At 37.2% G+C, this 21950-nt stretch overlaps 1 protein-coding gene across 2 annotated transcripts; it reads left to right on the forward strand.

Moving 5' to 3' along the window:
• The first annotated feature begins 845 nt into the window (after positions 1-845).
• On the forward strand, positions 846-21042 carry ANKRD22 (ankyrin repeat domain 22). 2 transcript variants are annotated; one of them, XM_033131352.1, is made up of 6 exons: positions 848-1208; positions 13169-13360; positions 16256-16363; positions 17186-17263; positions 19649-19747; positions 20023-21042. In XM_033131352.1, exons 1-6 carry the CDS (start codon positions 1188-1190, stop codon positions 20098-20100), a joined length of 576 nt encoding a protein of 191 aa, XP_032987243.1. In that variant the 5' UTR covers positions 848-1187; the 3' UTR covers positions 20101-21042. The 2 variants fall into 2 exon arrangements, with proteins under 2 accessions (XP_032987244.1, XP_032987243.1); XM_033131353.1 differs by lacking the exons at positions 17186-17263; positions 19649-19747; positions 20023-21042 and adding an exon at positions 16970-17159 and having other exon boundaries at positions 846-1208.
• The last annotated feature ends 908 nt before the right edge of the window (positions 21043-21950 follow it).

Here is a 21950-nt window from a genome sequence, read left to right on the forward strand (position 1 = left end):
GATGGCGTTAAGTTCAGAGAAAATGTGAGAATATCTAGCATCATATTTAGTGTATAAAATGCTTACAATGTATAAGAGATTTAGCATATTAGCATGTTTGACCAAATGGCTCCGTGATTCCATTTAAAATGTGTAAGAGTAATTGATTTTAGACTTACAATTTTTAAATTGAATATTATAAAATAATTTGGCTAAATTTGTAACAGTATTAGAATGTTTAAAACAACGTAATATTTATTATATTAGCATAATTTATTAGATTATAAGACCATTTAATTAGCTAGGAAATAATTACTTATTAGGATCAGAATTGAAGCGCTTAAAAAGGAAAATTAAATATAGTAATGCTGTAAGTAATTTGAACCTTTTAAGATAATTTAACTAGGATGTCAATGGGACTGATTCTTCAAAGCGTTTAGTTTTTCCAGTTTGAGTTGCTCAAACGTCACTCAAAGATGCCCTTGAAAGTGAATATGAACACATTTATATATATATTTATACTTTTATAAAAAAATAAAATAATAATTTACGTATATAAATAAATATGTATAATAGCTTATACATTGACCTTAATTTATTAAATTTGCTATTTTAGTTTATATTAATCAAAAATATCAAAGAATAATGAGCTTATCCGTCCTTAAAGACAGCAAATATCCACAGCAACAGTTCTGAAGATTCTTTTTCATGAAAGTCAAGCCCTATGGCAGACATATATGATTCTAAGGGTTTGTTGGTTTTCCGCCTTTCTCAATAACCAGTGAATAACACGTTTCAGTTAGGAAATGTCCTAAACACGGTACCTTACTTTGAACACTTAGTCCTTCCTGTCAAAGTGAGAACATTTCTTTCCTCCTCTACTGGGTTTCCTTCTTTCCACTTGCTCCCACTGGCAGAGCAGATGTGACTCAGAAACCGGTTTCTCAGGGTTGTAATATTAGATGATACAGCGTGGGTCATTACACAGTAAACTAATGCCTTTGTTTCACTGGGTTGGGCCTCCTAGAAGGTGGTGTTGCAGCCGTGCTACTGGAAAAGCACTCACAGGTGTGGAAAGAAAGGGTTTGCCTCCGACCTGGGCTCCTAGAGACCTTTCTCTCTGCTGGGAAGCATTTTGATGTTAATCAGAAATATCTCCAGAAGATTCTAAAAGCTGTGGAGGTGAAGCAAGTCTGTGAGGGACCAGTATGGGAATCCTCTACTCTGAGGTATGTAACCTTTCTGAAAGTACGATTCCAAGAGTTAAAAGTTTTTCAAATGTAATTTCCTATCCCTGTTAATGTGCCTCCTTTTCTTCTGTTTAACTTTCTGTGAGAGCATCAAGTCAAAACAAAGTCCTGTGTATTAATCTTTTTGATATTTTTAATATTTTAAGGCAAATTATTTTGCAATTCTAAAATGTTAGCTAGATATAAGTAGAGAAGAATATGACACACATTTCATGATGTGCAGATGTTTGCAGGGGTAATTTGGACTTTGCAAAATGGAACTTTCTGCTGTCAAACATCCAGAGGACAAGTGAAAATAGTACCTAACTGGATTTTATAAACATACAAAAGATAGACTGTTTTTTTGTTTTGTTTTGTTTGTTTGTTTGTTTTTTATAGAAACACATGTACAGAGTAATACTTTTTAGCTTGGTACTTGAAAGGAAACTCACCTTTAGTAATTATTAATAAAGACTTTCCCTGCATAGAAGAGAAATAAAAACAATATATTTGATTTATTTTTTAGTTTTTTCTTTTCACATCTGATGGATTAAAAAAAAAAATGCTTTTTCCGGTCTTGAAAGTAACCTATTAGAATCAAATAAATTTTTAATGATGTTTCAAAGGAGTCCAAGTGAGTAATGTTTAAACAAGTACAAGAGGTGTAATGACATTATTGCGCACTGTTTTTTTGCCCTCTCCTGTGTAACAACCGGTTAGTCTGCATTGCATTTCAGATGCTCAACAGAACCTCATTAGGTGGTTTTTCTAGTACTAAAAGTAGTTTCTCCCCATTTGCAGTTATTTCAAATGCCAGTTGTGTGTGTGTGTGTGTGTGTGTGTGTGTGTGTGTGTGTGTGTGTGTGTTTCTACAGTCAGTGTGTCCTTTGATTAGTTTATAATTCTAGGTATGGCTTGTCCTTTGGTATGGTGAAGAGCTCAGATATATATGAAAATGACAAAACGTGTGTCCTAAAACGCTTCTCTAGTAATCCTCAAACTTTAGACTGCCTAAGTGTCGGTGGGAGAAAATTATTTAAAATGCAGTTTCAAGTAGCCCCACCCCAGAGAGCCTGTTTATGGTAGTTGTTCAAAACCTACTTTTAAAAGAGCGTCCAGGTGATCAGTTTACCACCCATGGGAGAGACACACTGCTAGAGACTAGTGCTTTTCAAATTTTAATGTGCACACAGATCACCCCAGGATCTCTTTCAAATGTAGGTTTTTATTCTGTAGGTCTGGATGGGGCCTAAGATCATGTATATCGGCTCCCCGAGGTTTATGCCTTTGGTCCACTCACCACACTGCGAGTAGCCAGTAGGTAACTATGCAGGCTGTAGTGAGGCTCTAAGTATAATTACATTACCAAAAAAGTCTCTGCCTGAGCAGTGCAGTTGTTTGTTGGTTGGGTGTTGATTTGGCAAGTGGTTGAGTCAAGGTAAGGCAAGGCAAGACTTGTTGAATTACTTATAAGTATCAATGAGAATAAGCCCAGAAGTGGAGCATATGTTTCACTTTTCAGCTATATTGAGGGCAAAGCAACTTGCAATTTACTATGGTATTTACAAACAAATACACACACACACACACTCACACACACATACACACACAGAAAACCCTAACTTACTTAGAAGTTCATAGGTGATTATTCAAAATTCATAATTAATATTGAATCAAAAGCAGTCTAAGGTAATGTTGAAATAAATGTTGTTGCCATTCATCTCAGTATCACGAGTGGAGACAAATTCTAGGCTCTTCCATTTAACTCTGCTCACTTGTCTACTTACTCTTGTATCAACTGTATGAAACACAAAACACTTGAAAACAGTCATTTCCACAAAGAAGATTGTTGTCCAACTTTTAGGCCAATAATTTCTTAATTTTCAGGATTTCCCCCTTGATATCAACTTTTTCATCTTCCACCTCCACCCTTCCTCTTCCTCTTTCTTGTAAAATAGCCATCAACGAGGGTATATAAAGGTACTTGCAAAACTAGTTAAAATAGAAAGTTTGTTTTAGAAATAAATATTTAATCTTCCAGAGTGACAGCTATGGCAGGGATGCTGTTTGTGGAGTGGATGCGTTTGTGTGTGTGCTTATTCTGCTGTTTTACTCTCCATCAGCCCTGAACCCAGGATATTCCACTAGTGTGAGGGAGGGGTGTTTTCACTGAACTCCCCGCAGAGATTTTTCAGTTTGGCTGCTAGGTTTAGACATTTCTCATTTTCAGTTGACAGATTTGATGGTGTCCCAGAGTGATGGATTTCAGAGCTACACTGATTCTGCCGAAGATTTTGAAAATCCTTAATATCCCCAGATATCAACTTCTTGATACCTGGACTAACACCACACTGTTAAATGTCTAGAATTAGAATAATCAACTTTGAGCAATGTATGAAAACTGCTGAAGAGAAATGGGTTCTTTTACATTGGAAGAAAGCTTAGGCTGCTCCTTACGGTTGCATTTGGGAGTTACATGTGAATGGGGGAAAAAAGAAAAAAGGAAAAACTTAGCTTCACCCTCTGGTATTCTGATACAGAAGGCCTGGGGTGGAACTGTCTGTGACACTCTTCCATCTATAATTTTAAAGAGATTGAGAAGCTCTGGAGTAATTTCTCAAATATTTAAACACATCCCACTCATCTTTCATGTGTCAGTCTCTCATTTGTCCTGTATGGGTCCTTCTGCTTTTCTTAGGTGTAAAGAATGTGAACCACTAAATACGAGCAGAACAAAAGCCTGTCCCATTCCCTGGTCCTATACTGCCTTGAAGTATCTATTTTTATTTAAACTTTTGATAAAGTTCTACTTCCCATTTAGAGTGTGGGAAGCTCCTCTAGATTGGGGACACAGGCTTATCATTTTTCCTTAGAGCTGTAGGGAAGGAAAACATTCTCTTTGCTCTATTCATCTTAGGTTCATTGGCTGGTAAATTAGACTGACAACAGAAAGATTAACATGAAAAAAAACAACAGACATTTATTACCACTTGCTTCATGCATTCACATGGGAGTAAACAGCGATGAGTAACTTAAAGGGGTGGTTAGAACTCAGGTTCATATAGCATCTTAACAAAAGAACAATATATTTTTAGAGAAGTGGCAAAACAAAGGAAATAGACTAAGTTTCTAGGGGTGGCAAATTATGAAAAGGCAAATATGTGGAGGATCTGATGGAAAGTAATGGCTAGTTGGTAAATTTTATTATGTAAATTCCTTTGGTGCCTTCTTTGTGCTGACAAGGGTAACTTTTGTCCTTCCTGTTAAAGAGGAAAGGGAGAACACCTTCACAAATTTTTGTCCCGCTTTTAGCTAAATGAAAGTAGGTCAGAGAGCTTTCCTTGTATCTGCTTCTTCTCAGTTGCCATCATCTGAGAATAATCTTTATGCTGAAAGGCATGTTTTAGGGTGAATATTCTGCTACCCTTCAGAACTTTACATTGCTAATAGTTATGTTATATATGATATATATACAGAGGGTGCCAAAAAATGTACACACATTTTAAGAAAGGAAAAAAACTGTATTAAAATTGTAATACTCAATATGTACTGATAACAAAAGATGAATACAAGTCATGTATATATATTTTTTTTGGCACCACTGGTATTTTTTAAAAATTGAGGTATAATTGACATAGCATTATATTAGTTTCAGGTGTATGATGTAATGATTAAACGTTTGTATATATTACAAAGTTATTACCACAATAAATCCAGTTAACATCTATCACCATACATAGTTACAATTTTTTTTCTTATGACAAGAACTTTCAAGATCCATTCTCTTAGCTATTTTCAAATAGGCACTACAGTATTAATAACTATAGTCACCACGCTGTATATTACATCTCTATGACTTATTCATTTTATAAATGGAAATTTTTACCTTTGACCCCCTTCACCCATTTCAAACACCTGTCCCCACCCCCGACTTCCCCTCTCCTCTGTCAATCACCAATCTTTTCTGTATATTCATGTGCTCCAGTTATTTGTTTCGTTTTTTGTTTTTATATTCCACATATACCGTGTTTCCCCGAAAATAAGACCTAACCGGAAAATAAGCCCTAGCATGATTTTTCAGGCTGACGTCCCCTGAACATAAGCCTTACTGCGTCTTTTGGAGCAAAAATTAATATAAGACCTGGTCTTATTTTCGTGGAAACACGGTAGGGGAGATCATATGGTATTTATCTTTTTCTGACTGATTTGTTTCACTTAGCTTAATACCCTCAAGGTCCAGCCATGCTGTCTGGACCAAATGGCAAGGGGTGTGTGTGTGTGTGTGTGTGTGTGTGTGTGTGTGTGTGTATCACATTTTCTTTATCCATTCATCTGCCAATGGACATATTATACTGTTTCCAATATATTTTTAATAAAGTAGGAGAGAATGAGGGAGCATCTCAGAGTTGGTTCTAACACCTGCAATAGAAGATATGCTTAGAGCTCGGTGAGAGAACCTAACTTGGAATAATCAACCCTAGCTATGTAAGCTGGTCTTTTAAACAGGGCTGATTCATTTAAACCTTTATCAAACATATTTGTTCACACTATTTACAATAACAAACATTTAATTAAGGCATTATATATCTGGCCATTTTCTAAACACTTTATGTGTATTAATGCACTTCATCCATCAACCATACAAGTTAGTCACTATTATTATCCTTATTCTACAAACAAAATAACTGAGGCAAAGATAGTTTAAGTAATTTGCTCAGAGTTATGCAGCTAAAAAGTACTTACTGGCTAGAGACCAGGGGTTGGGATATGAGATGTACTTATGTACATTCTGGGAAATTCTGCTTATATCACTGATGAACATACTAAGTTCTTTGTCTACTTACTATCTCAACAGGGATGTCATACTCCAAAATGGAGTTGGTCTTAATCACTCTACTATTCTCCCAGTACTCTCCACTAGGATATACTATTGCTCTTTTCCTTCAAGGAAATGAATGGGGTAAACTAAATCCAGGATCCAATGTGGTCCATTCTACTCCTGCTTTGTAGAGGAGAAACATGGTACTGCAAAGTAATGCACAATCTGGAAAGAAGGAAGATGTATAAGAACTTAACTCAAACAGGTTAGGAATTTGTGCTTAGCAAACCTATAGAATCTTCTGTAGATGTGTGAAACAGTCATCTGGGGAATCAGGCATTAAATGGCATATCTTGAAAATTATGTCATAATGATGTATCCCCTTAAAATTTGGGAAGATATAATGATAAGGTTATCTAAGAGCAGGGATACACAACACACATACAACACATATGTGCATACATAGAGCATACACAGAGCACACATACCCTTAATATTAATCCTTTGGGAAAGGATCTATTTTTCAGAGAAGTAGATATTACTATAGAAAAAGGGCACATGGCTCAAAGAGGAGAGGGATCATTTTGAAATATACCGTTTCCAGACAGAGCAATTTAGGCTGAGCAGGGCTTACTGGGGGAGCTGGTACAGTTGACAAGGAGAACTCAGGGAAGACAGGAATAGAGTCATGACTAATGGGAAGGCCATTGGACTGGAAATCAAGAAAACCTAGAATTTAGTCCTGATTGTTCCAGGAACTCTGTGGGATTTGGGGAGAAATCATTTAATCTCTCTGAGTCACGGTTTCAATATCTATAAAAGAGAGCTGGGTGAGATCCGGTCCAGCACTTAACATTGTATTATTCCATGATAGGGGAAGAGAAAAGGCAAAGATATTTGGAAAAAAGAATTGCCTCCCTTATAGTCTCACCAGCTCGTGCTCTTTCTCTCTACTTTGGATATTAAACCTCCAGCAAATTTTTGGCATTCTATATTCAAAAAAACCACCAGGGGGCTTCCACCCCAATTGGTTTCTTAAGTCTTCCCTTGCATATTATACGGGATTTTACAAATTATAATGTGTTACTAAGTGACATTTCAAAAAGGAAATGATAGCTATAATGTATGAACAGAAGCCAGACTGATAATTTGTAAACATTTAGTCATTCAGTCACCCAGCCATTTATTTAATCAACAATATTTGTTAATCCTATACTATATTCCAGGTACACCCTGGCTCCTGGTATATAGTGATACATATAAAGAAAAGTGGACCCTGACCTCTTGGAACTACTAATTGAAAAAAAATGAATGTACAAATGAAAAAAATAATTATAAATAGTGAAAAGAAAAACCTAAGAGGGGTAGGGAGGGGTGTATATATATCATTAAATTTGATCTGAAAGACTCCTCGTAGGTAGTGACCTTTGAGCTGAGCTCTGAGAAATGAGAATATAGTCTTGGTAGGCTTAGGGAAAGAGCGTCCCAGACACAGGAAATGTATGTATGGAGAATTGAAGCATGGGCCTACTAACCTAGGAGAAGTCTGCTGGAGTAGCTCCTGGGAATGGTTTCTCAGATCTTAAATAGGACATGGGGACCATCTTTCATCTTTCAGGTTGGACAGAATCCAAAAGGTTGAGCACATACTCTGAGGGGGTGGAAAAATAGACCCTCTGTACGTTGCTGATGTGAGAATAAAATGGTACAAGGAATTAGGAAGGACAACATCTGTGAAGGTCACAAATACATATCCCTTTTGCTCCACCAATTCTAATTTTAGGAAAGCTAACAGATTTGCAGAATTCATTATAATAGCGAATATGGGGCACACTTAAATGCCTATCAAAAGATGATAAAAGGATGTGTTTTGGTTAAACAAGTTAGGTTACATGCATATAATGCAATATGATATAGCTATAAAACAATATTTAGGATGCATTTTATGTACCAAAATATTTTGTTAGCTGAAAAAAAAACTGTCAAAAAATGCTTAGAGTATGTTGTCATTTGAGAAAAATGAGAATGAAGTAGATAAAACTATATAGTCATATTTGTTTATAATATGCCTTATTACATAAAGAGATTCTGGAAGAATAAACAAAAAAGTCCTATTAGTAAGAAGATAAGAGTAATAGAGAAGCTTTTTATTACATATCTTTTAAGTGGTTTAAACTTCTAAACCTGTGGATGCAACACGTAGTCAAACAATTTGCTATGATCTGAATGTTTGTGCTCCCCCCCCAATTAATACATTGAAATCCTAACCCTTAAGGTGATGGCATTAGAAGGTGGGGCCTTTGAGCAGTGGTTAGGTCATAGGGTAGAGCCCTCATGAATGGGCTCTAAAAGAAGCTCCAAGCAATCCAAGATGGTGGAGTAGATAAACACTGTGCCTGCATCCTTCCGTGAACATATTAAAATTACAACTAAACTATAGAACAATCAACCTGGAGAACAGTCTGAAGTCTAGTCGAACAGCAGTCCTATGACTAAAATAAAGAAGCAACATCGAGACTGCTAGGAGGGGCAGAGATGCAGAAGGGGCCCAAACTCTGTGTGGCACTTGAGAATTAGAAGGGATAGATATCTCAGCTGTTGAGATTGTCCCCAGAGGAACAAGAGACCCCAGCCGTCCCCGCCACACCAGGCTCTCCAGCCTGGAGTACTGGTGCCAGGAAAAGAAGCACCCACAATATTTGGCTGTGAAAAACAGTGGGGATTCCGACCATCTGGTGGGATGGAAGGCTGTAGGAAACCCAGACGTCCTCCTTTCTTTTTTTTTTTTTTAAGGATGGCGCAGCTCACAGTGGCTCATTCGGGTATCGCACCAGCAACCTTGGTGTTCTTGGTGTTATTAGCACCATGCTCTAACCAACTGAGCTAATCAGCCACCCCCCAGACATACTCTTAAAAGGCTCATGCACAGACTCACTCGCTCGCAGGCACTCACCGTGAGCTCCGGTGGAGGAAGTGACTCAGGGAGCGTCAAAAACATATGGGGTTGCAGACTGAGGTGTGTGGCTTCAGGGGAAAGACTGGAGGAGAGTTGGCATTTTCCCTGTGTGAGGTCCTGCTCCTGTACAGCCTACAGGTGGGCACCATCTTTTTAGTGTTGAGCCCGCCCCCACACAACCAAACCTGAATCTGATTGGCCTGGTGATCTCTGCTGCTCCACCTGTTTCTTTACCTCTTGGCAGATATTGTTAATTGTAGGTCAGTTTGGAGAAAGAATCTGGATATATAATCAAGAAGCCTTGGCCACCAGCACACCAGAGTAGAAGAAGCCTGATCAATCTCCTGAGACTGTAGGCTGTACCTTAATTAAGGGTGCAAGTATGACCAAAAGTCTCAAACACAAAGTCTAAAGATATTTTGAAGGCTGTTTTTCAAACTGTCTGAAGTCATAAGAGCCAGAATGTGTGCATTCTGCAGTCATTCCCCTTGATATGCTTCCTGGCACTGCCGGTTATGAGCTGTGGGACTTTGGCAAAGAAGACAACTTCCCTCAGTTTCACCTGTAGAAAACAGGTATAATAATACCACTTAGCCCACAGGGTTGTCGTGAGGGTAAAACGAAATACATGAGGTGCTCAATAAAACGTCATATTGTAATTTATTCATTTACTTATTTACTCATTAAATATACATTGAATGTCCACTTTGTGTCAGGCCTGTGGTAGATGTTGGGCGTACGGTGTTGTACAAGTACAGACACAATACCTGCTCTCATGTAACTTACAGTCTGGTTGGGGAGATAACGGTTAGTAACACTTAACATCTTTATTTACTTAGCTCAAGGGTATGGACAAGGGAGTGGTAGGAGACCAGGCTGGAAAGACAGGATTTGTGGTACTTGAAGAATCTTGTGTACCAGTTTGGGGCAACATCCTAATCCGATTGGTCACCACTGACGATTTTCAGCAGGGAAGTGATATGAAGCTGCTGGTTTTGGAGGATGAGTTGGAGGTGAATGGGTGAGACAGGAAGAAGTAAGGCCAATTAACGGCAAGTTTTGCAATAGTCCAGGTGGGAATGATGAAGATCTGAACCACTGCTTTGGCACTAAGTTTGGATTGAAAGAGTTCTGAGAGTACGGTATTAGGGGACAGAATTATCATGGTTGTTTTCCAAGTTCTCCACTAGTTTCCTCTACACCCAGAGTTCCCCCCAAGTTTCAGAAACTTCAGAGGCCAACAGAATTCAGAATAACTCTTGTCTCAACTCAAATGGTCAGCCCCTTCCTCTTTCCCATTCCTAGCTTGTCAACCAGCACTTTTCTATTGCTCTTCCCTTCTTTTTCTTGCCAGTGCTCTCATGATATTGAGCTGCCCCCTGGTGGAGACAGGGTTTATAACAGCGTAGAATCTGAGGTTTTTAAAATTCATGCAACAAATCTATGTCTAACTGAGCCAGGCGTACACTTTACTTTTCAAAAACAGAAACTCTGTGTCTAGGATATAGGAATCCTAGAAAATATTGAAAGATAATATCAGGTTAATATTTTAAGTAATATTGCCCAAGTAGGATTGAGAATGCACTCAAAGACATCAAGTGACTTTTTGCAGGAAAACTATCCACCTTTCCTTTTCTTGTTCTAGTTAAGTCCCAGCAAAGATTTTGAGAAGCCCAAGCAGAAGGGGCTTTATTTGATGTCTTATGGGAATGTGGACCCAGTGTTGTTAAATCTTTCAATTTTTAAAGAGAAGCTGGAAAGCCAATTACTACATGAAATATTCAAGCTTTTTGAATGTAAAGTAATTTAAAATTTTAAGAAAAGAAAAATGAACTCTATAGCCACCTGTTTTCAAGTTCTGCACAGTAGACCATCAATTTCCAAATAATGGTCCATGATTACTAGTGCTCAGCGGCAAATTTTCCCGGTTTATACTGAAATTAAAAAAAAAAAAAAGGACAACGACATAATTTTTTCCACACGGTTACATCTATCTAATATAAAGGACTGCTTTCCCCCAGGTGATTATATCCTTATATAGTTTGTTAAAATATTCTTGTTTTGAACTTTTATTTACGTTAAAATATCTTTTAATTTATGAAATGATGCTATTGCTTCTAATGTGTTTGACACAATTAAGAGCTGATGACTTTACGTTGTCTTGTTGTATTTAGTTTTGTTTTACTTGTTCTTTAAACCTACGTGTCTGGCCATCACTGCTAAGACAACGACAATTTTGTGTTTAAATAGCAGTAACGCTAGCCCTAGACCCTGGCAATTCATGTGGAAGATGTGTTGGTTGGGGAGAGACTCGAGGTGTGGAAGAGTGACGGTCATATGAGTGTGAAAACCCAAAGGACATTCTGCTTCACTCATTTCTTTTGTGGCTGAGGACACTGAGACATCCTGAGGGGAAGAAAATTGTCCACAGTCACCCAGGAGTTGGTAGCAGAACTACAACTACAACCCAGTTTTCTGACACCACATACTTGTTCTTTCAACTGCCCTGGTCGTTTCTATGTCATCCAGGTGGTACCTTGAGACACTGCTGAGCTCGGCTGGTGATAAGACCTGGTGAAAGGAAGACTATAGGGTAATAGAAAGGGTAACTTGTGTAATTGTGCATTTTTACCATAAGTTGGAACTCCTTTGTCATGCTCACTTCATTTTGGGGTACAGAAGTTGGCCTCTTATCTGCTATTGAGTTGACTTTCCTTTAGGATGTTTCTTTCGTGAGTAGATCATTGGGTTTAAAAGTATTTTACTTTTAAAAGCTCACTGGTTATATTTGGCTATATTAGAACATGAGTTTATTAACAAATGTACCACTTGACTTTCTCATTGGTCTGTCCCAGCTGCTGCAGGTGCTTTTGTACCCAAATCTATACTCCTTTAAAATTGTTGTTTAGGCTGCGTGTGTGTATATGTGCTCCCTATATCCCCAACCAGTAAATAAATTATACATGGTTAAGAATACTACAGTTTATACTTTTCCCCCCTAGCAACTATGGCTGACACACAGTAGAGGTTTGACTGTTATCAAATTAAAGAATGGCTTAATAAGCAATAATAGTAAGTTCCATCAATTGAATGCCATTCACGTGCCAGGTATTATTCTAAGTGCCTTTTATTACACTATCGAATTAAAAATCAATCTGAAAATGTTTAGTGTTTGCCTACCATGTGCCCAGCTCTGTGTCATATGCTGGCGATACGGTGGTGAATTGAACGATGCAGCGTCTATGCGCATGGAGTTTATAGCCTGAACTTCAATGCCTTCCCTCACTCACTACTGCTTCAATCCCTCCTGCCTCGTGCTAGCCTGAAACGCATGATTATAAATAATGAAAAAAACATTCACAGTTATGTCATTTGCTGTGAAGGCGTGCTGGAGTCAGGAAAGACTTCGAAACAATGAAAATTAAGTTATGACATGAAGGATGAATTTGCAGTAAGCCAGGTGAGGCGAGAGAAGAAAAAGCGTTTTATGTAGAGAGAGCGTAAGGGCAGAGGCCCAGATGGAAGTAACTAAACATGAGTTATTGAAAAAAGGAGAGAAGTCCAGAAGAAAAGCAGAGGGAGGAGGAAATTGGGCGAGATGATATCTGCTTAGGTCTGGCTGTTAAACTCCCATCATGCTTTGCAAAGCTCCTTATAATGCTTTCTAAAATAAAAAGCATCCAATTGCAGTTAATGACATATTTTGTTATTTGTATATTTTTAATATAAAATAGGTCTTTTCCCACTTTGCTCAGTTCCTTGATTCCGGGAGCCATGCATCTTTTTCCTATCACCTAGTGCTGCCCTGAACTCCTCTGATATGCCTATTTAATCTTCAGTAAAATCCTGCTTTTCTGGCAGGCATCATCTATCCTTGAACGCAACACACAATTTCCTTACTGCGTCAAATCTGCAATATTGCATCCACCTCTTCACTCTTTCGTCCATTCGATACACACTTCTGTGTGCCCAGCAATTTCGGACATCTTAAGAGGTCCCTCATGAACTTAGGCTGGTTCTAGACTTTAGGCATAATTGAGACCAGAGATCTCATCAAAACGGTAAGACAATAATACCATATGGAAACACTTGAATTTTAAATTATTGGGTAATGATTTTTTTCCTTCTTCTTATGGTTTAATTATACCTGCATTTCCAAATCTGCATTTGTTTTTCTCTCCTCAGCCCATCTGCCAGGCAGCCTATCAGAATGACTTTGGTCAAGTTTGGCGGTGGGTGAGGGAAGACGGCAACTGTATCAACGTTCAAGATGGCTTTAACGGAGACACTCCCCTGATCTGTGCTTGCAGGCGAGGGCACCTGAGAATTGTTTCCTTCCTTTTAAGAAGAAATGCTGATGTGAACCTCAAAAACCAGGTGAGGCCCTAACAAATGAGTGGAGAAAGTGATCGATCATGGTTAATACCTTTCTCCTAGCATCAATGGAAGCAGTGAATGTCATTTTTTCATTGCTCATATCTCCTAATACCAACTTTTTTTTTTTTTGCCTTATTTTAGACTGACACATACTGAGGACATTTAATTAGGCTAGAAAGCAAAATAAAACACAGTTCAGTCAGCAGGCATCTTTTGTGGTTAATTATGTTCTTCTACTTCTGAAAAGGAAGAGAATGGTTCACTCATTTGACTGGATAGTGCTTCTTCCTTTCTTTTCCTTCTCCTCCCTATGCTTTTCCTTGCCTTCTCCCTTTTCTCTCCCAGCTCCTCCTCCACACTATTACAGAAGTAATGGGAAAGATTTCCTGGAAAGAAAATATTCACCTGGTGGTGCTATTTCATTAGTTAGATTTTTACCTACTACGTCACTGTTCTGATCTCCGGAAGATCCTATAGTTTGCTTATAGAATAAAAGAATTCCCGTGAGAAATTTACCAAGGACAAATAAGCTCATGAACCAGAGGCTACTTGAAGCCACACAGAAAGGCATAAAGAATGTACTTAAAGATCAAAGATCAGCTGATGTGGAGTCTTCAGGATCAAAGAAGACCAGAATATGTGTGATTGCTGCGAACATCCTTTCAGAACCCCTTTGGAACTTCCAGGGTCTGCATCACAGTTAAGGCAACCTATAAAGACCACTGAGTAAATATAAAAAAGTCACTATTTGTAATAGTTATGAATGCCTTGTATCTACTGATTCAATGGGGAACAACAGCCTGTAGGGTCCCACTTGCCCCTTCTAAGTCAGTTTAAAGACCAGCTCATTTGGAGTAAAGATGTATTATCAGACAATGGATCACTACTGGACTTTCTTATTTGTGCTACTATTTTTGTTACTGTTGTTGTTGTTGTTTGATTGGGTTTAAAAACAAGTCATGCCTGTACTGAATCTAACAGATATGCAGCTTAGCAGAATATAACCTGATCTCCCAGCGTACGGCTGAGGATCATGGGTGTTGAGTTGCAGTGAAGACAGATGTTGAAGGACCCATATCCTCTCTCAAGAGACTTTCCTATGAGGAAGCTGCAGGTGGGAGATGTTTGCCACCACAGGGACAGGCTGAGAAGGTGCCCTTATCTTTGTTTTGCAGAGAACCTGAGCCGGACTGCCGGGACCCTCTCCTATTAAGAAAATAGTGGAAAGGACTTTAGTGAATACTTGAGATGAATAGGGATATTATTAGAATAAGTGTTTGGTTTGCATTTCCTATTAAAAATAGGAAATTACATTAATACATTAAACATGTTATTTAAATGTTTAATCTTTTTCATTTCTCCTAAATGCTCATCTTTGTACATTACTCATTTGAGCCACTGCTTTCTCTTCTCTTAAATCTATATTTATAAGGTATTTTCAAAAGTACAAACAAACAAAAGGCCTTAAAAACAAACAAAAAGCTCTGCTGGTGATTCACATGTACATGCCTGATAGAGAGCATTGATTCTATGGAAAGCAAATTAAAACAAATATAAATTAGATAGATAGATATAGATACAGATATATAGATATATTTTGGGTGTCAAATTGACCAGGATTAAGAACCAAAACCAAATGTGGATCGATCAGAAAGGAAGTTTAAGTCATTAACTCTTTACTGGAGCATAATTCAGTAGCACCACATGGAAAGCATTAATACCTTTTATGCCAGGAATTATATTTTTAGAAACTTATGCTAAAGATAAATTTAGAAATGTTGACAAAGCTTTATGAATGAGGATGTTCAAGCAGTATTTATAAACATGAAAAGTTAAAAAGTCAAATGGCCAACATGTAGGGTTTAGCTAAATAATTTAGAATAGTTCCATTCATTAGAAAGCCATACAGCCATGACAGTCACGTGTTTAAAAATTTTAAATGACATGGAAAGATACACATATTCTAAATGTTAAATTGAAAAAAGCAGATATGATTTTGCATATGCAGTATGAACCTACATTTAAATATGCCACATATATGCATTTTTTAAAATTGAAAGAAAATACCACAAAACGTCAACAATTAACTGTGGGCTATTTGATAACGGGTGAGGTTAAATTCATTTTATTGTAATCTTGTCTAGTTTACAAAATTTTTACAGAGAACACATCTACCTTGACATTAGAGAAACAAAATCTTATTTAAGAACAATGCCTCCCACAAGTGGAAATTAACCTCTCTTTGTCCTCTGGCTTTACCTCTTCTCACTGATTTGGTTAGTATTCCGGTCACGACAGCCTTTTGCATCATACTTATTTGTGCATGTTTCTGCCTCCCTTTCTGAAGCCCTGAAGCATTACATCCCCGTCAGTCTCTAGAAACCTGATAAATATTCACATATTTGAAGAATTAAATTGGGTTATCCCCATTCTTCTAGCACTGCCTGTATGCGTGTAGGAACATGGAAAAATTGTCATGTGGTTGAGATTTTCCTATGAAGGAAGCACAAAATGAATAATTGTATACCCTTGGTGATTAAGGGAGAACTATAGATTTCCATACTGAATTTAGTTTTATATTTATGTTTCAATGCATTTTTCCCCCCCAAAACTAAAATGAGTCTGAGAATCCATCTGTTGATGGATTTGTAAAATGTACATTTCAACTGTTGTCTTTCTGTGGTCCTCCCCTCAGCTTTTTCTTCAGACTGTATTGTGTTTAATATTTTAATCATTGGAAACCTGGGTTTATTAATCAGACATACTCCACAGAAAAAGGTGGCATGAGTACCATAAAAATAAAAAGCACAAACTAAATTTTTGATAGGGTAATCTGAAAATACAAAATTTGAAATTAAATATTTTCTTAATAGGATTCCTTTCTTAATATTTTAGAAAGAGAGAACCTGCTTGCATTACGCTGTGAAGAAAAAATTTACCTTCTTTGACTATCTACTTATTATCCTCCTAATGCCTGTCCTGCTTATTGGGTATTTCCTCATGGTGAGTACAACACTTGTGAGAGCAAAGGGTCAATGAGTAGGAGATCACTAGCATGACCCATCAAATTTTACTGGGCCACAGAGATGTAGAGAAATAGTAAGAAAACAAGCTCTTGGTTTGTATTCTATAAATGACATTTCCAACATATGCAATGCGATGATTGAAGAAGAAAGGTAGCTAAATAAATCAGGTCTTATCTAACATAATATAAGACCGGGTCTTATCTAACATAATATAAGACTGGGTCTTATATTAATTTTTGCTCCAAAAGATGCATTAGAGCTGTTAGAGCTGATTGTCAGGCTAGGTCTTATTTTCGGGGAAACACGGTATTTTATGACACTAGGGAGTCTGGTGGGAATGAAAAACTAAAGGCCATTGTGGCTAGAGCCAGAAGGTGTAGAGTGAGCCTGCTGGGGCCCTAAGTGGGGGCCGAATTGTGGGGCCTTGCAGGCCAGGCTGAATAGCTTGCTTTGACCTCAGAGCAATGGGACATCACTGAAGGGTTTGGAGCTAGGAAGGGAGACAGGTCACTGGACCTCATCCTCAATGGGATTTGGTAGATCTGGGGTTGGGGCTCCATAATTTGCATTTATAAATGCCTAGGCACTGATGCTGCTATTCCAGGACCATGCTCTCAGAACCCTGGCTTTACTCATTGGCATTGGAGTGGGGTGTGAAGGAGAGGGCAATTTTAAGAAAGATGCACGGACACATAAAGGTATTGAGATTAAAATGAAGCCTATTGATTACAGTAATCCAGACATACGATGGAGAAGATGTTTGTAAATAAACCTCTCTTGTACTTGCTATTTGCAATAGGTATCAAAGACAAAGCAGAATGAGGCTCTTGTCCGAATGCTACTTAATGCTGGTGTTGAAGTTAATGCTATGGACCGTGTAAGTTTTAATTTTTAGTCATTTTAAAACAATGTTCAAAATGGTATTTGTAGGTAATATACAAGTCTTTGTCATCTGTACAGTTGCTTGCTTTATATTCCTAGACACTCGCGTATTTCTTTTTCTTTTCCATTTTTCTTTTCAGTGCCAGTCAGGCAAACTTGAGGTTGTTTATATACTGCCACTATTTTTTTCGTGGGAATAAAATATTTATTGAATATTGAACATTTTAAAAATAACTACTCCACCATTGGTGAGAAATTAAGGAACATGGAGGCTCTGGTAACAGAATTCATCCTCGGTAGTTAAGAAGCTGGGGTCAGAATGCCTAACTATAAACCAAGGCTTGCCACTTTTTACCTATGTGTGTTTTGGCAAGTTATAATTATTTGCCTCACCAGTTTCTTCATCTGTAAAATGAAGAAAATCGGTAACTTAACAGGGCTGATTCAGGTAAAGCACTTAGTGGAGAGCCTGGCACATAGTAAGTGCTCAGTGAACATTAGCATCCATTACTGCAGCCAAGATCCCAACCCACTGCTAAGAGAGTCCCCATCTGTAAGCTAAAGAAAGATAAGGACAAAGTTCAAAGAAAAACCCAAATGATGGTCAGAGTAGTAATAACAGCAGGAGCAGCATCAGATAACTTCTTCCTATTTATAAGCATAAGGTTTGGTTTCCATCTTTTACAACTGCACATCTTTTACAACTGCACACTTGAACTCATCCTCCTCCTTTATATGATCACCAATGGGTCAAAAGTTTACTTGTAAGGAGTTTTATTTGATTATATTGATTGAGCGAAATTTTGGATTCCTAGTTTTTTACTGAAAAAGTAGGCCAGCTGAAGTTTGATTCCAAAAAAACACTATTCTGTTTGTGATTCCTAACATCTGCATGTGTGTTACCATTCCATGTTCTGTGATAGGGAAAATGCCCCCATCCTTGTTTGTATTAATTATTTACATCATTTTAGTTTGGGTTACATTGATGTCATATGTTTAAATGGAGGTAGCTCTGTGTGTGTGTGTGTGTATGTGTGTGTGTGTGTGTGTGTGTGTGTGTGTGAGAGAGAGAGAGAGAGAGAGAGAGAGAGAACTCACACAAGAGAATACGTTTATAAAATGCATGTTTTTCCTTTTATTTCAAATAAGATTTTTGGATTAATTTGGATAACGACAATGAATCATTATTTTCTTAAATAACTTTGAAATGTATTAAGTAAGATGTCATTAAAAATTAAGTAAAAGGTAATTCGAAGGTTTAAAACATTGCTTGTGAATAAAAAATGTCTCTAGGATATTTTTCTAGTTACCTATATCTATCTCCATCTCTAGATAGAGAATTATATTCCTGTGCATACTCAGACATGTGCACACACATGTACACAGAAACACATATTTTTCCCACCATTTTTCAAATACTATCTATATATTAACATCCATTTTCCAACTGTAAGTAATGCAGTAGACTGTATTTTTAGGTAATTAAAACTGCCATTATTTCACATGGAAAAATTCAGAGCCAGATCTCCCCTTCATCATTCCATCACTTAATAAAAATGAGTGATTGCAGCATTATTTCCTATGATCTTAGAAGAGCTTCTGGGGAAAAAGATCCAGAGTTAATTCTGTTAGTCTTAGTCAGGGTATTATTTCTTCACTTACCAAAACCATGGTTGTTTGGCTGCTTTTTGAAAGGCAAAATTTTGAGCACATATGCCCCAGATATAAATGTCTTTGACCTATAGTTAATGTTTTAAATTAGTGCTGACAGAATAGATCCACTGTTTTATAATACATACTGTAAACTACAACAGATCAATTATGGGAGATTTCCACAGCCAACTGCACTGACCTTGTAGGTGTGCTCTAGCAACATGAGCACTGGCCACCTTCTTCATACTGTGGGGTTTTTAATCCAGAATGATAGAGGCTGATATCTGCAAAAGGGCCCATGTGGAGACTTTTCAAGGAAAAAGATGGTAACATGATCAAGGGGGTGATTGCCCAGACAGAGAGAATTCTACAAAGAAACTTTGGAATAATTCAGCATCAGCTTTTAAACTACATTTTTCTTAGTTTGGAACTGAACATGAGAAAGGAAGAAATTAATGGTTTATAGGACATTAATAATATACTCAGAGCCAGATCTTCTCTTCATCATGCCATCACTTAATAAAAATGAGTGATTGCAGCATTATTTCTTATGATCTTAGAAGAGCTTCTGGGGAAAAAGATCCAGTTATAAAAAGACTTTTTAAGTACAAGAAATACAGTTGCACATAGATGGTTTGCAGACTGTTTTGCTTAGCTGTATACTACAGAATGTGAAGGGCTAAAGGAGCTGCACGGATGAGCTGCAGTGTTGGTCCTTTTGTTTCAGTATGGCTGCACTGCGTTACACTATGCCTGCGAAATGAAAAACCAGAGTCTTATCCCTCTGCTCCTGGAAGCCCATGCAGACCCCACGATAAGAAATAAGGTAAGAATCTGTGGATCATAGTCTGAGGTACCTATGTCTGCATAATCTGCATAACTTTGGCCTTGTGTTGGAGTACAAGTAAATTAATTGTCTCTGATGTTGTTAACAGCAAAATCATCCTTATGAGAAAATTAACTTGTTACTGTTAGAACTACATGACATGTAGATTCCTTGCCAAGCCTAAGAGTCAGTCAGTCTAAACTATTTACTGGAACGTTGGCATGAACATTTGACTCTATTGGAGATAAGTAACTGTAATTTCTTTTTCTCCTCAGCATGGTGAGACTTCCCTGGATATTGCAGGGAGATTAAAATTTTCCCAGATTGAACTAATGCTAAGGAAAGCATCATAATCCTTGTGGCCTCAGATGGAGAAGTGGAAAAAGCTGAAGGACTGGATTCTATCTCCATCTTGGACTGTTGGTCTGTGGGCCAATCAACCTGGATGCCACCGTCTTATGGGGATAATAATGGTTACCATGGGTAATATTTTCGAAGAGCTTTGTATTTGTTTTTGCTCAATGGACTTCACCATGGCCATAATCCTTCTAGGGGAAACACTAACGCTGTTGGATTCTCCATTTCCATCAAAAAAAAAAGGTGATGCTTCGCATTCAGTCTCTCCTGAAGATCAGTGTTATCTCAGATTGTGTTCTCCCTTCTCAGTTGTATTGCTCTTATAAAGAGGCTGCCCTGTCTTTATCATGCCCCAGGAGATAGACTGTTCCTCTTAGGCCTCTTTAAGTAGGAAGAGGAAGAATGGAAGTATTAGATTGGTGCAAAAATAATTGTGGTTTAAAAGGTTAAAAATAATTGCAAAAACTGCAATTACTTTTGCACCAACCTAATACGTACATTTGTACAGAATAGTGTGTGTATGTGTGTGATTTTAGAGATTCATATGTAAATGCTCCTTTGGCAAAACAACTTCAACAAAAATATTTACCAGTTGTCAGTGGTGGCAGTTTTACACCTCAGACATGGCAAATGCTAAAATCAAGGTTTTTGGTTTTTTTTCTGGAGAGCCAGTTTACCAGCACACTGCTAGACATTTTGGTATCAGTTTACAAATAAAACCATCTTGATTTTGAACAACACTATGTAACTATCAAGATGTTTGTTCAAAAACATCTTTAGGGGTGGTTGGTTTAGCTCAGTTAGTTAGAGCACAATGCTCATAACACCAGGGTTGCCGATTCAACCCTTGCATGGGCGAGTGTGAGCTGCGCACTCCACAACTAGATTGAAACAACTACTTGACTTGAAGTTGATGGGTCCTGGAAAAACACACTTAAAATAAATAAAAGTTTAAATTTATATATATATATACAGTTCAAAAAAAATATATATATATATACCTTTGATTCTCTTGTGAATGCAAGGCAGATACTAAACTTCTTAGTTCTGTTTATTTTCATCAATAATTTGATTTATTTGGATAAAGTATTTCTTGTACAAGAAATAGAGCTATATGATGAGGTAGTATCTGGATTGTACTTCTAGATGAGAGATAGAATATCAAAATATCTGTCTAACTCCTTTGTCAATGAGACAGAGTGGAAATAAACTTTTTTTTAAATAACTGAATTTTGCAAAGCAAGACTGAATCATGAATATCTTTAGATGGACTAAGCCACACTATGTGTGATAACAAATGTGTCAAAGCATCAAAGATTTACCATCCTTGAACAGAGTTCTAATAAAAATCAAATCCAGAAATATTTACTGAGATATGTATACGGCCATATATTGTGTGTGAAGTAGTAGTGTGGTGTGTAGATATAGTTTCTGAAGCCCTTAAATGTCTTTTAATAAATTGTTGAAGATTCATTCACACTGAATTGAATGACTAGGTGACTATGAGAGTTTAAAAAAAATGAATTTCACACATCAGTATACTTTTGACACACACCAGTATACTTTTAATTCAGAGTTTTGCAAAATTGTATTATTACTCATGTAACTTATATCATCTTTAAAACTGTATGAAAATTGAAAAAATTTTAAAAGAAATAAATCCAGATTTGTGAATGAGCTGGGGTGACTAACAATAACTTTGTTAAGATCAAAGGATAAAATACATAACAATTTGTTTTATTATGCTCATAACATTATAAAATTTTTTCCTAGCTTTTAATTTTGGGAGGCAGAAAGCTGGGTCAGACATTAAGTCTTCTAGCAACTCTCAAACAAGTTTGGACTA

The sequence above is a fragment of the Rhinolophus ferrumequinum genome, chromosome 16 (assembly GCF_004115265.2).
Source record: "Rhinolophus ferrumequinum isolate MPI-CBG mRhiFer1 chromosome 16, mRhiFer1_v1.p, whole genome shotgun sequence".
In the NCBI taxonomy this organism is placed as follows: Eukaryota; Metazoa; Chordata; class Mammalia; order Chiroptera; family Rhinolophidae; genus Rhinolophus; species Rhinolophus ferrumequinum.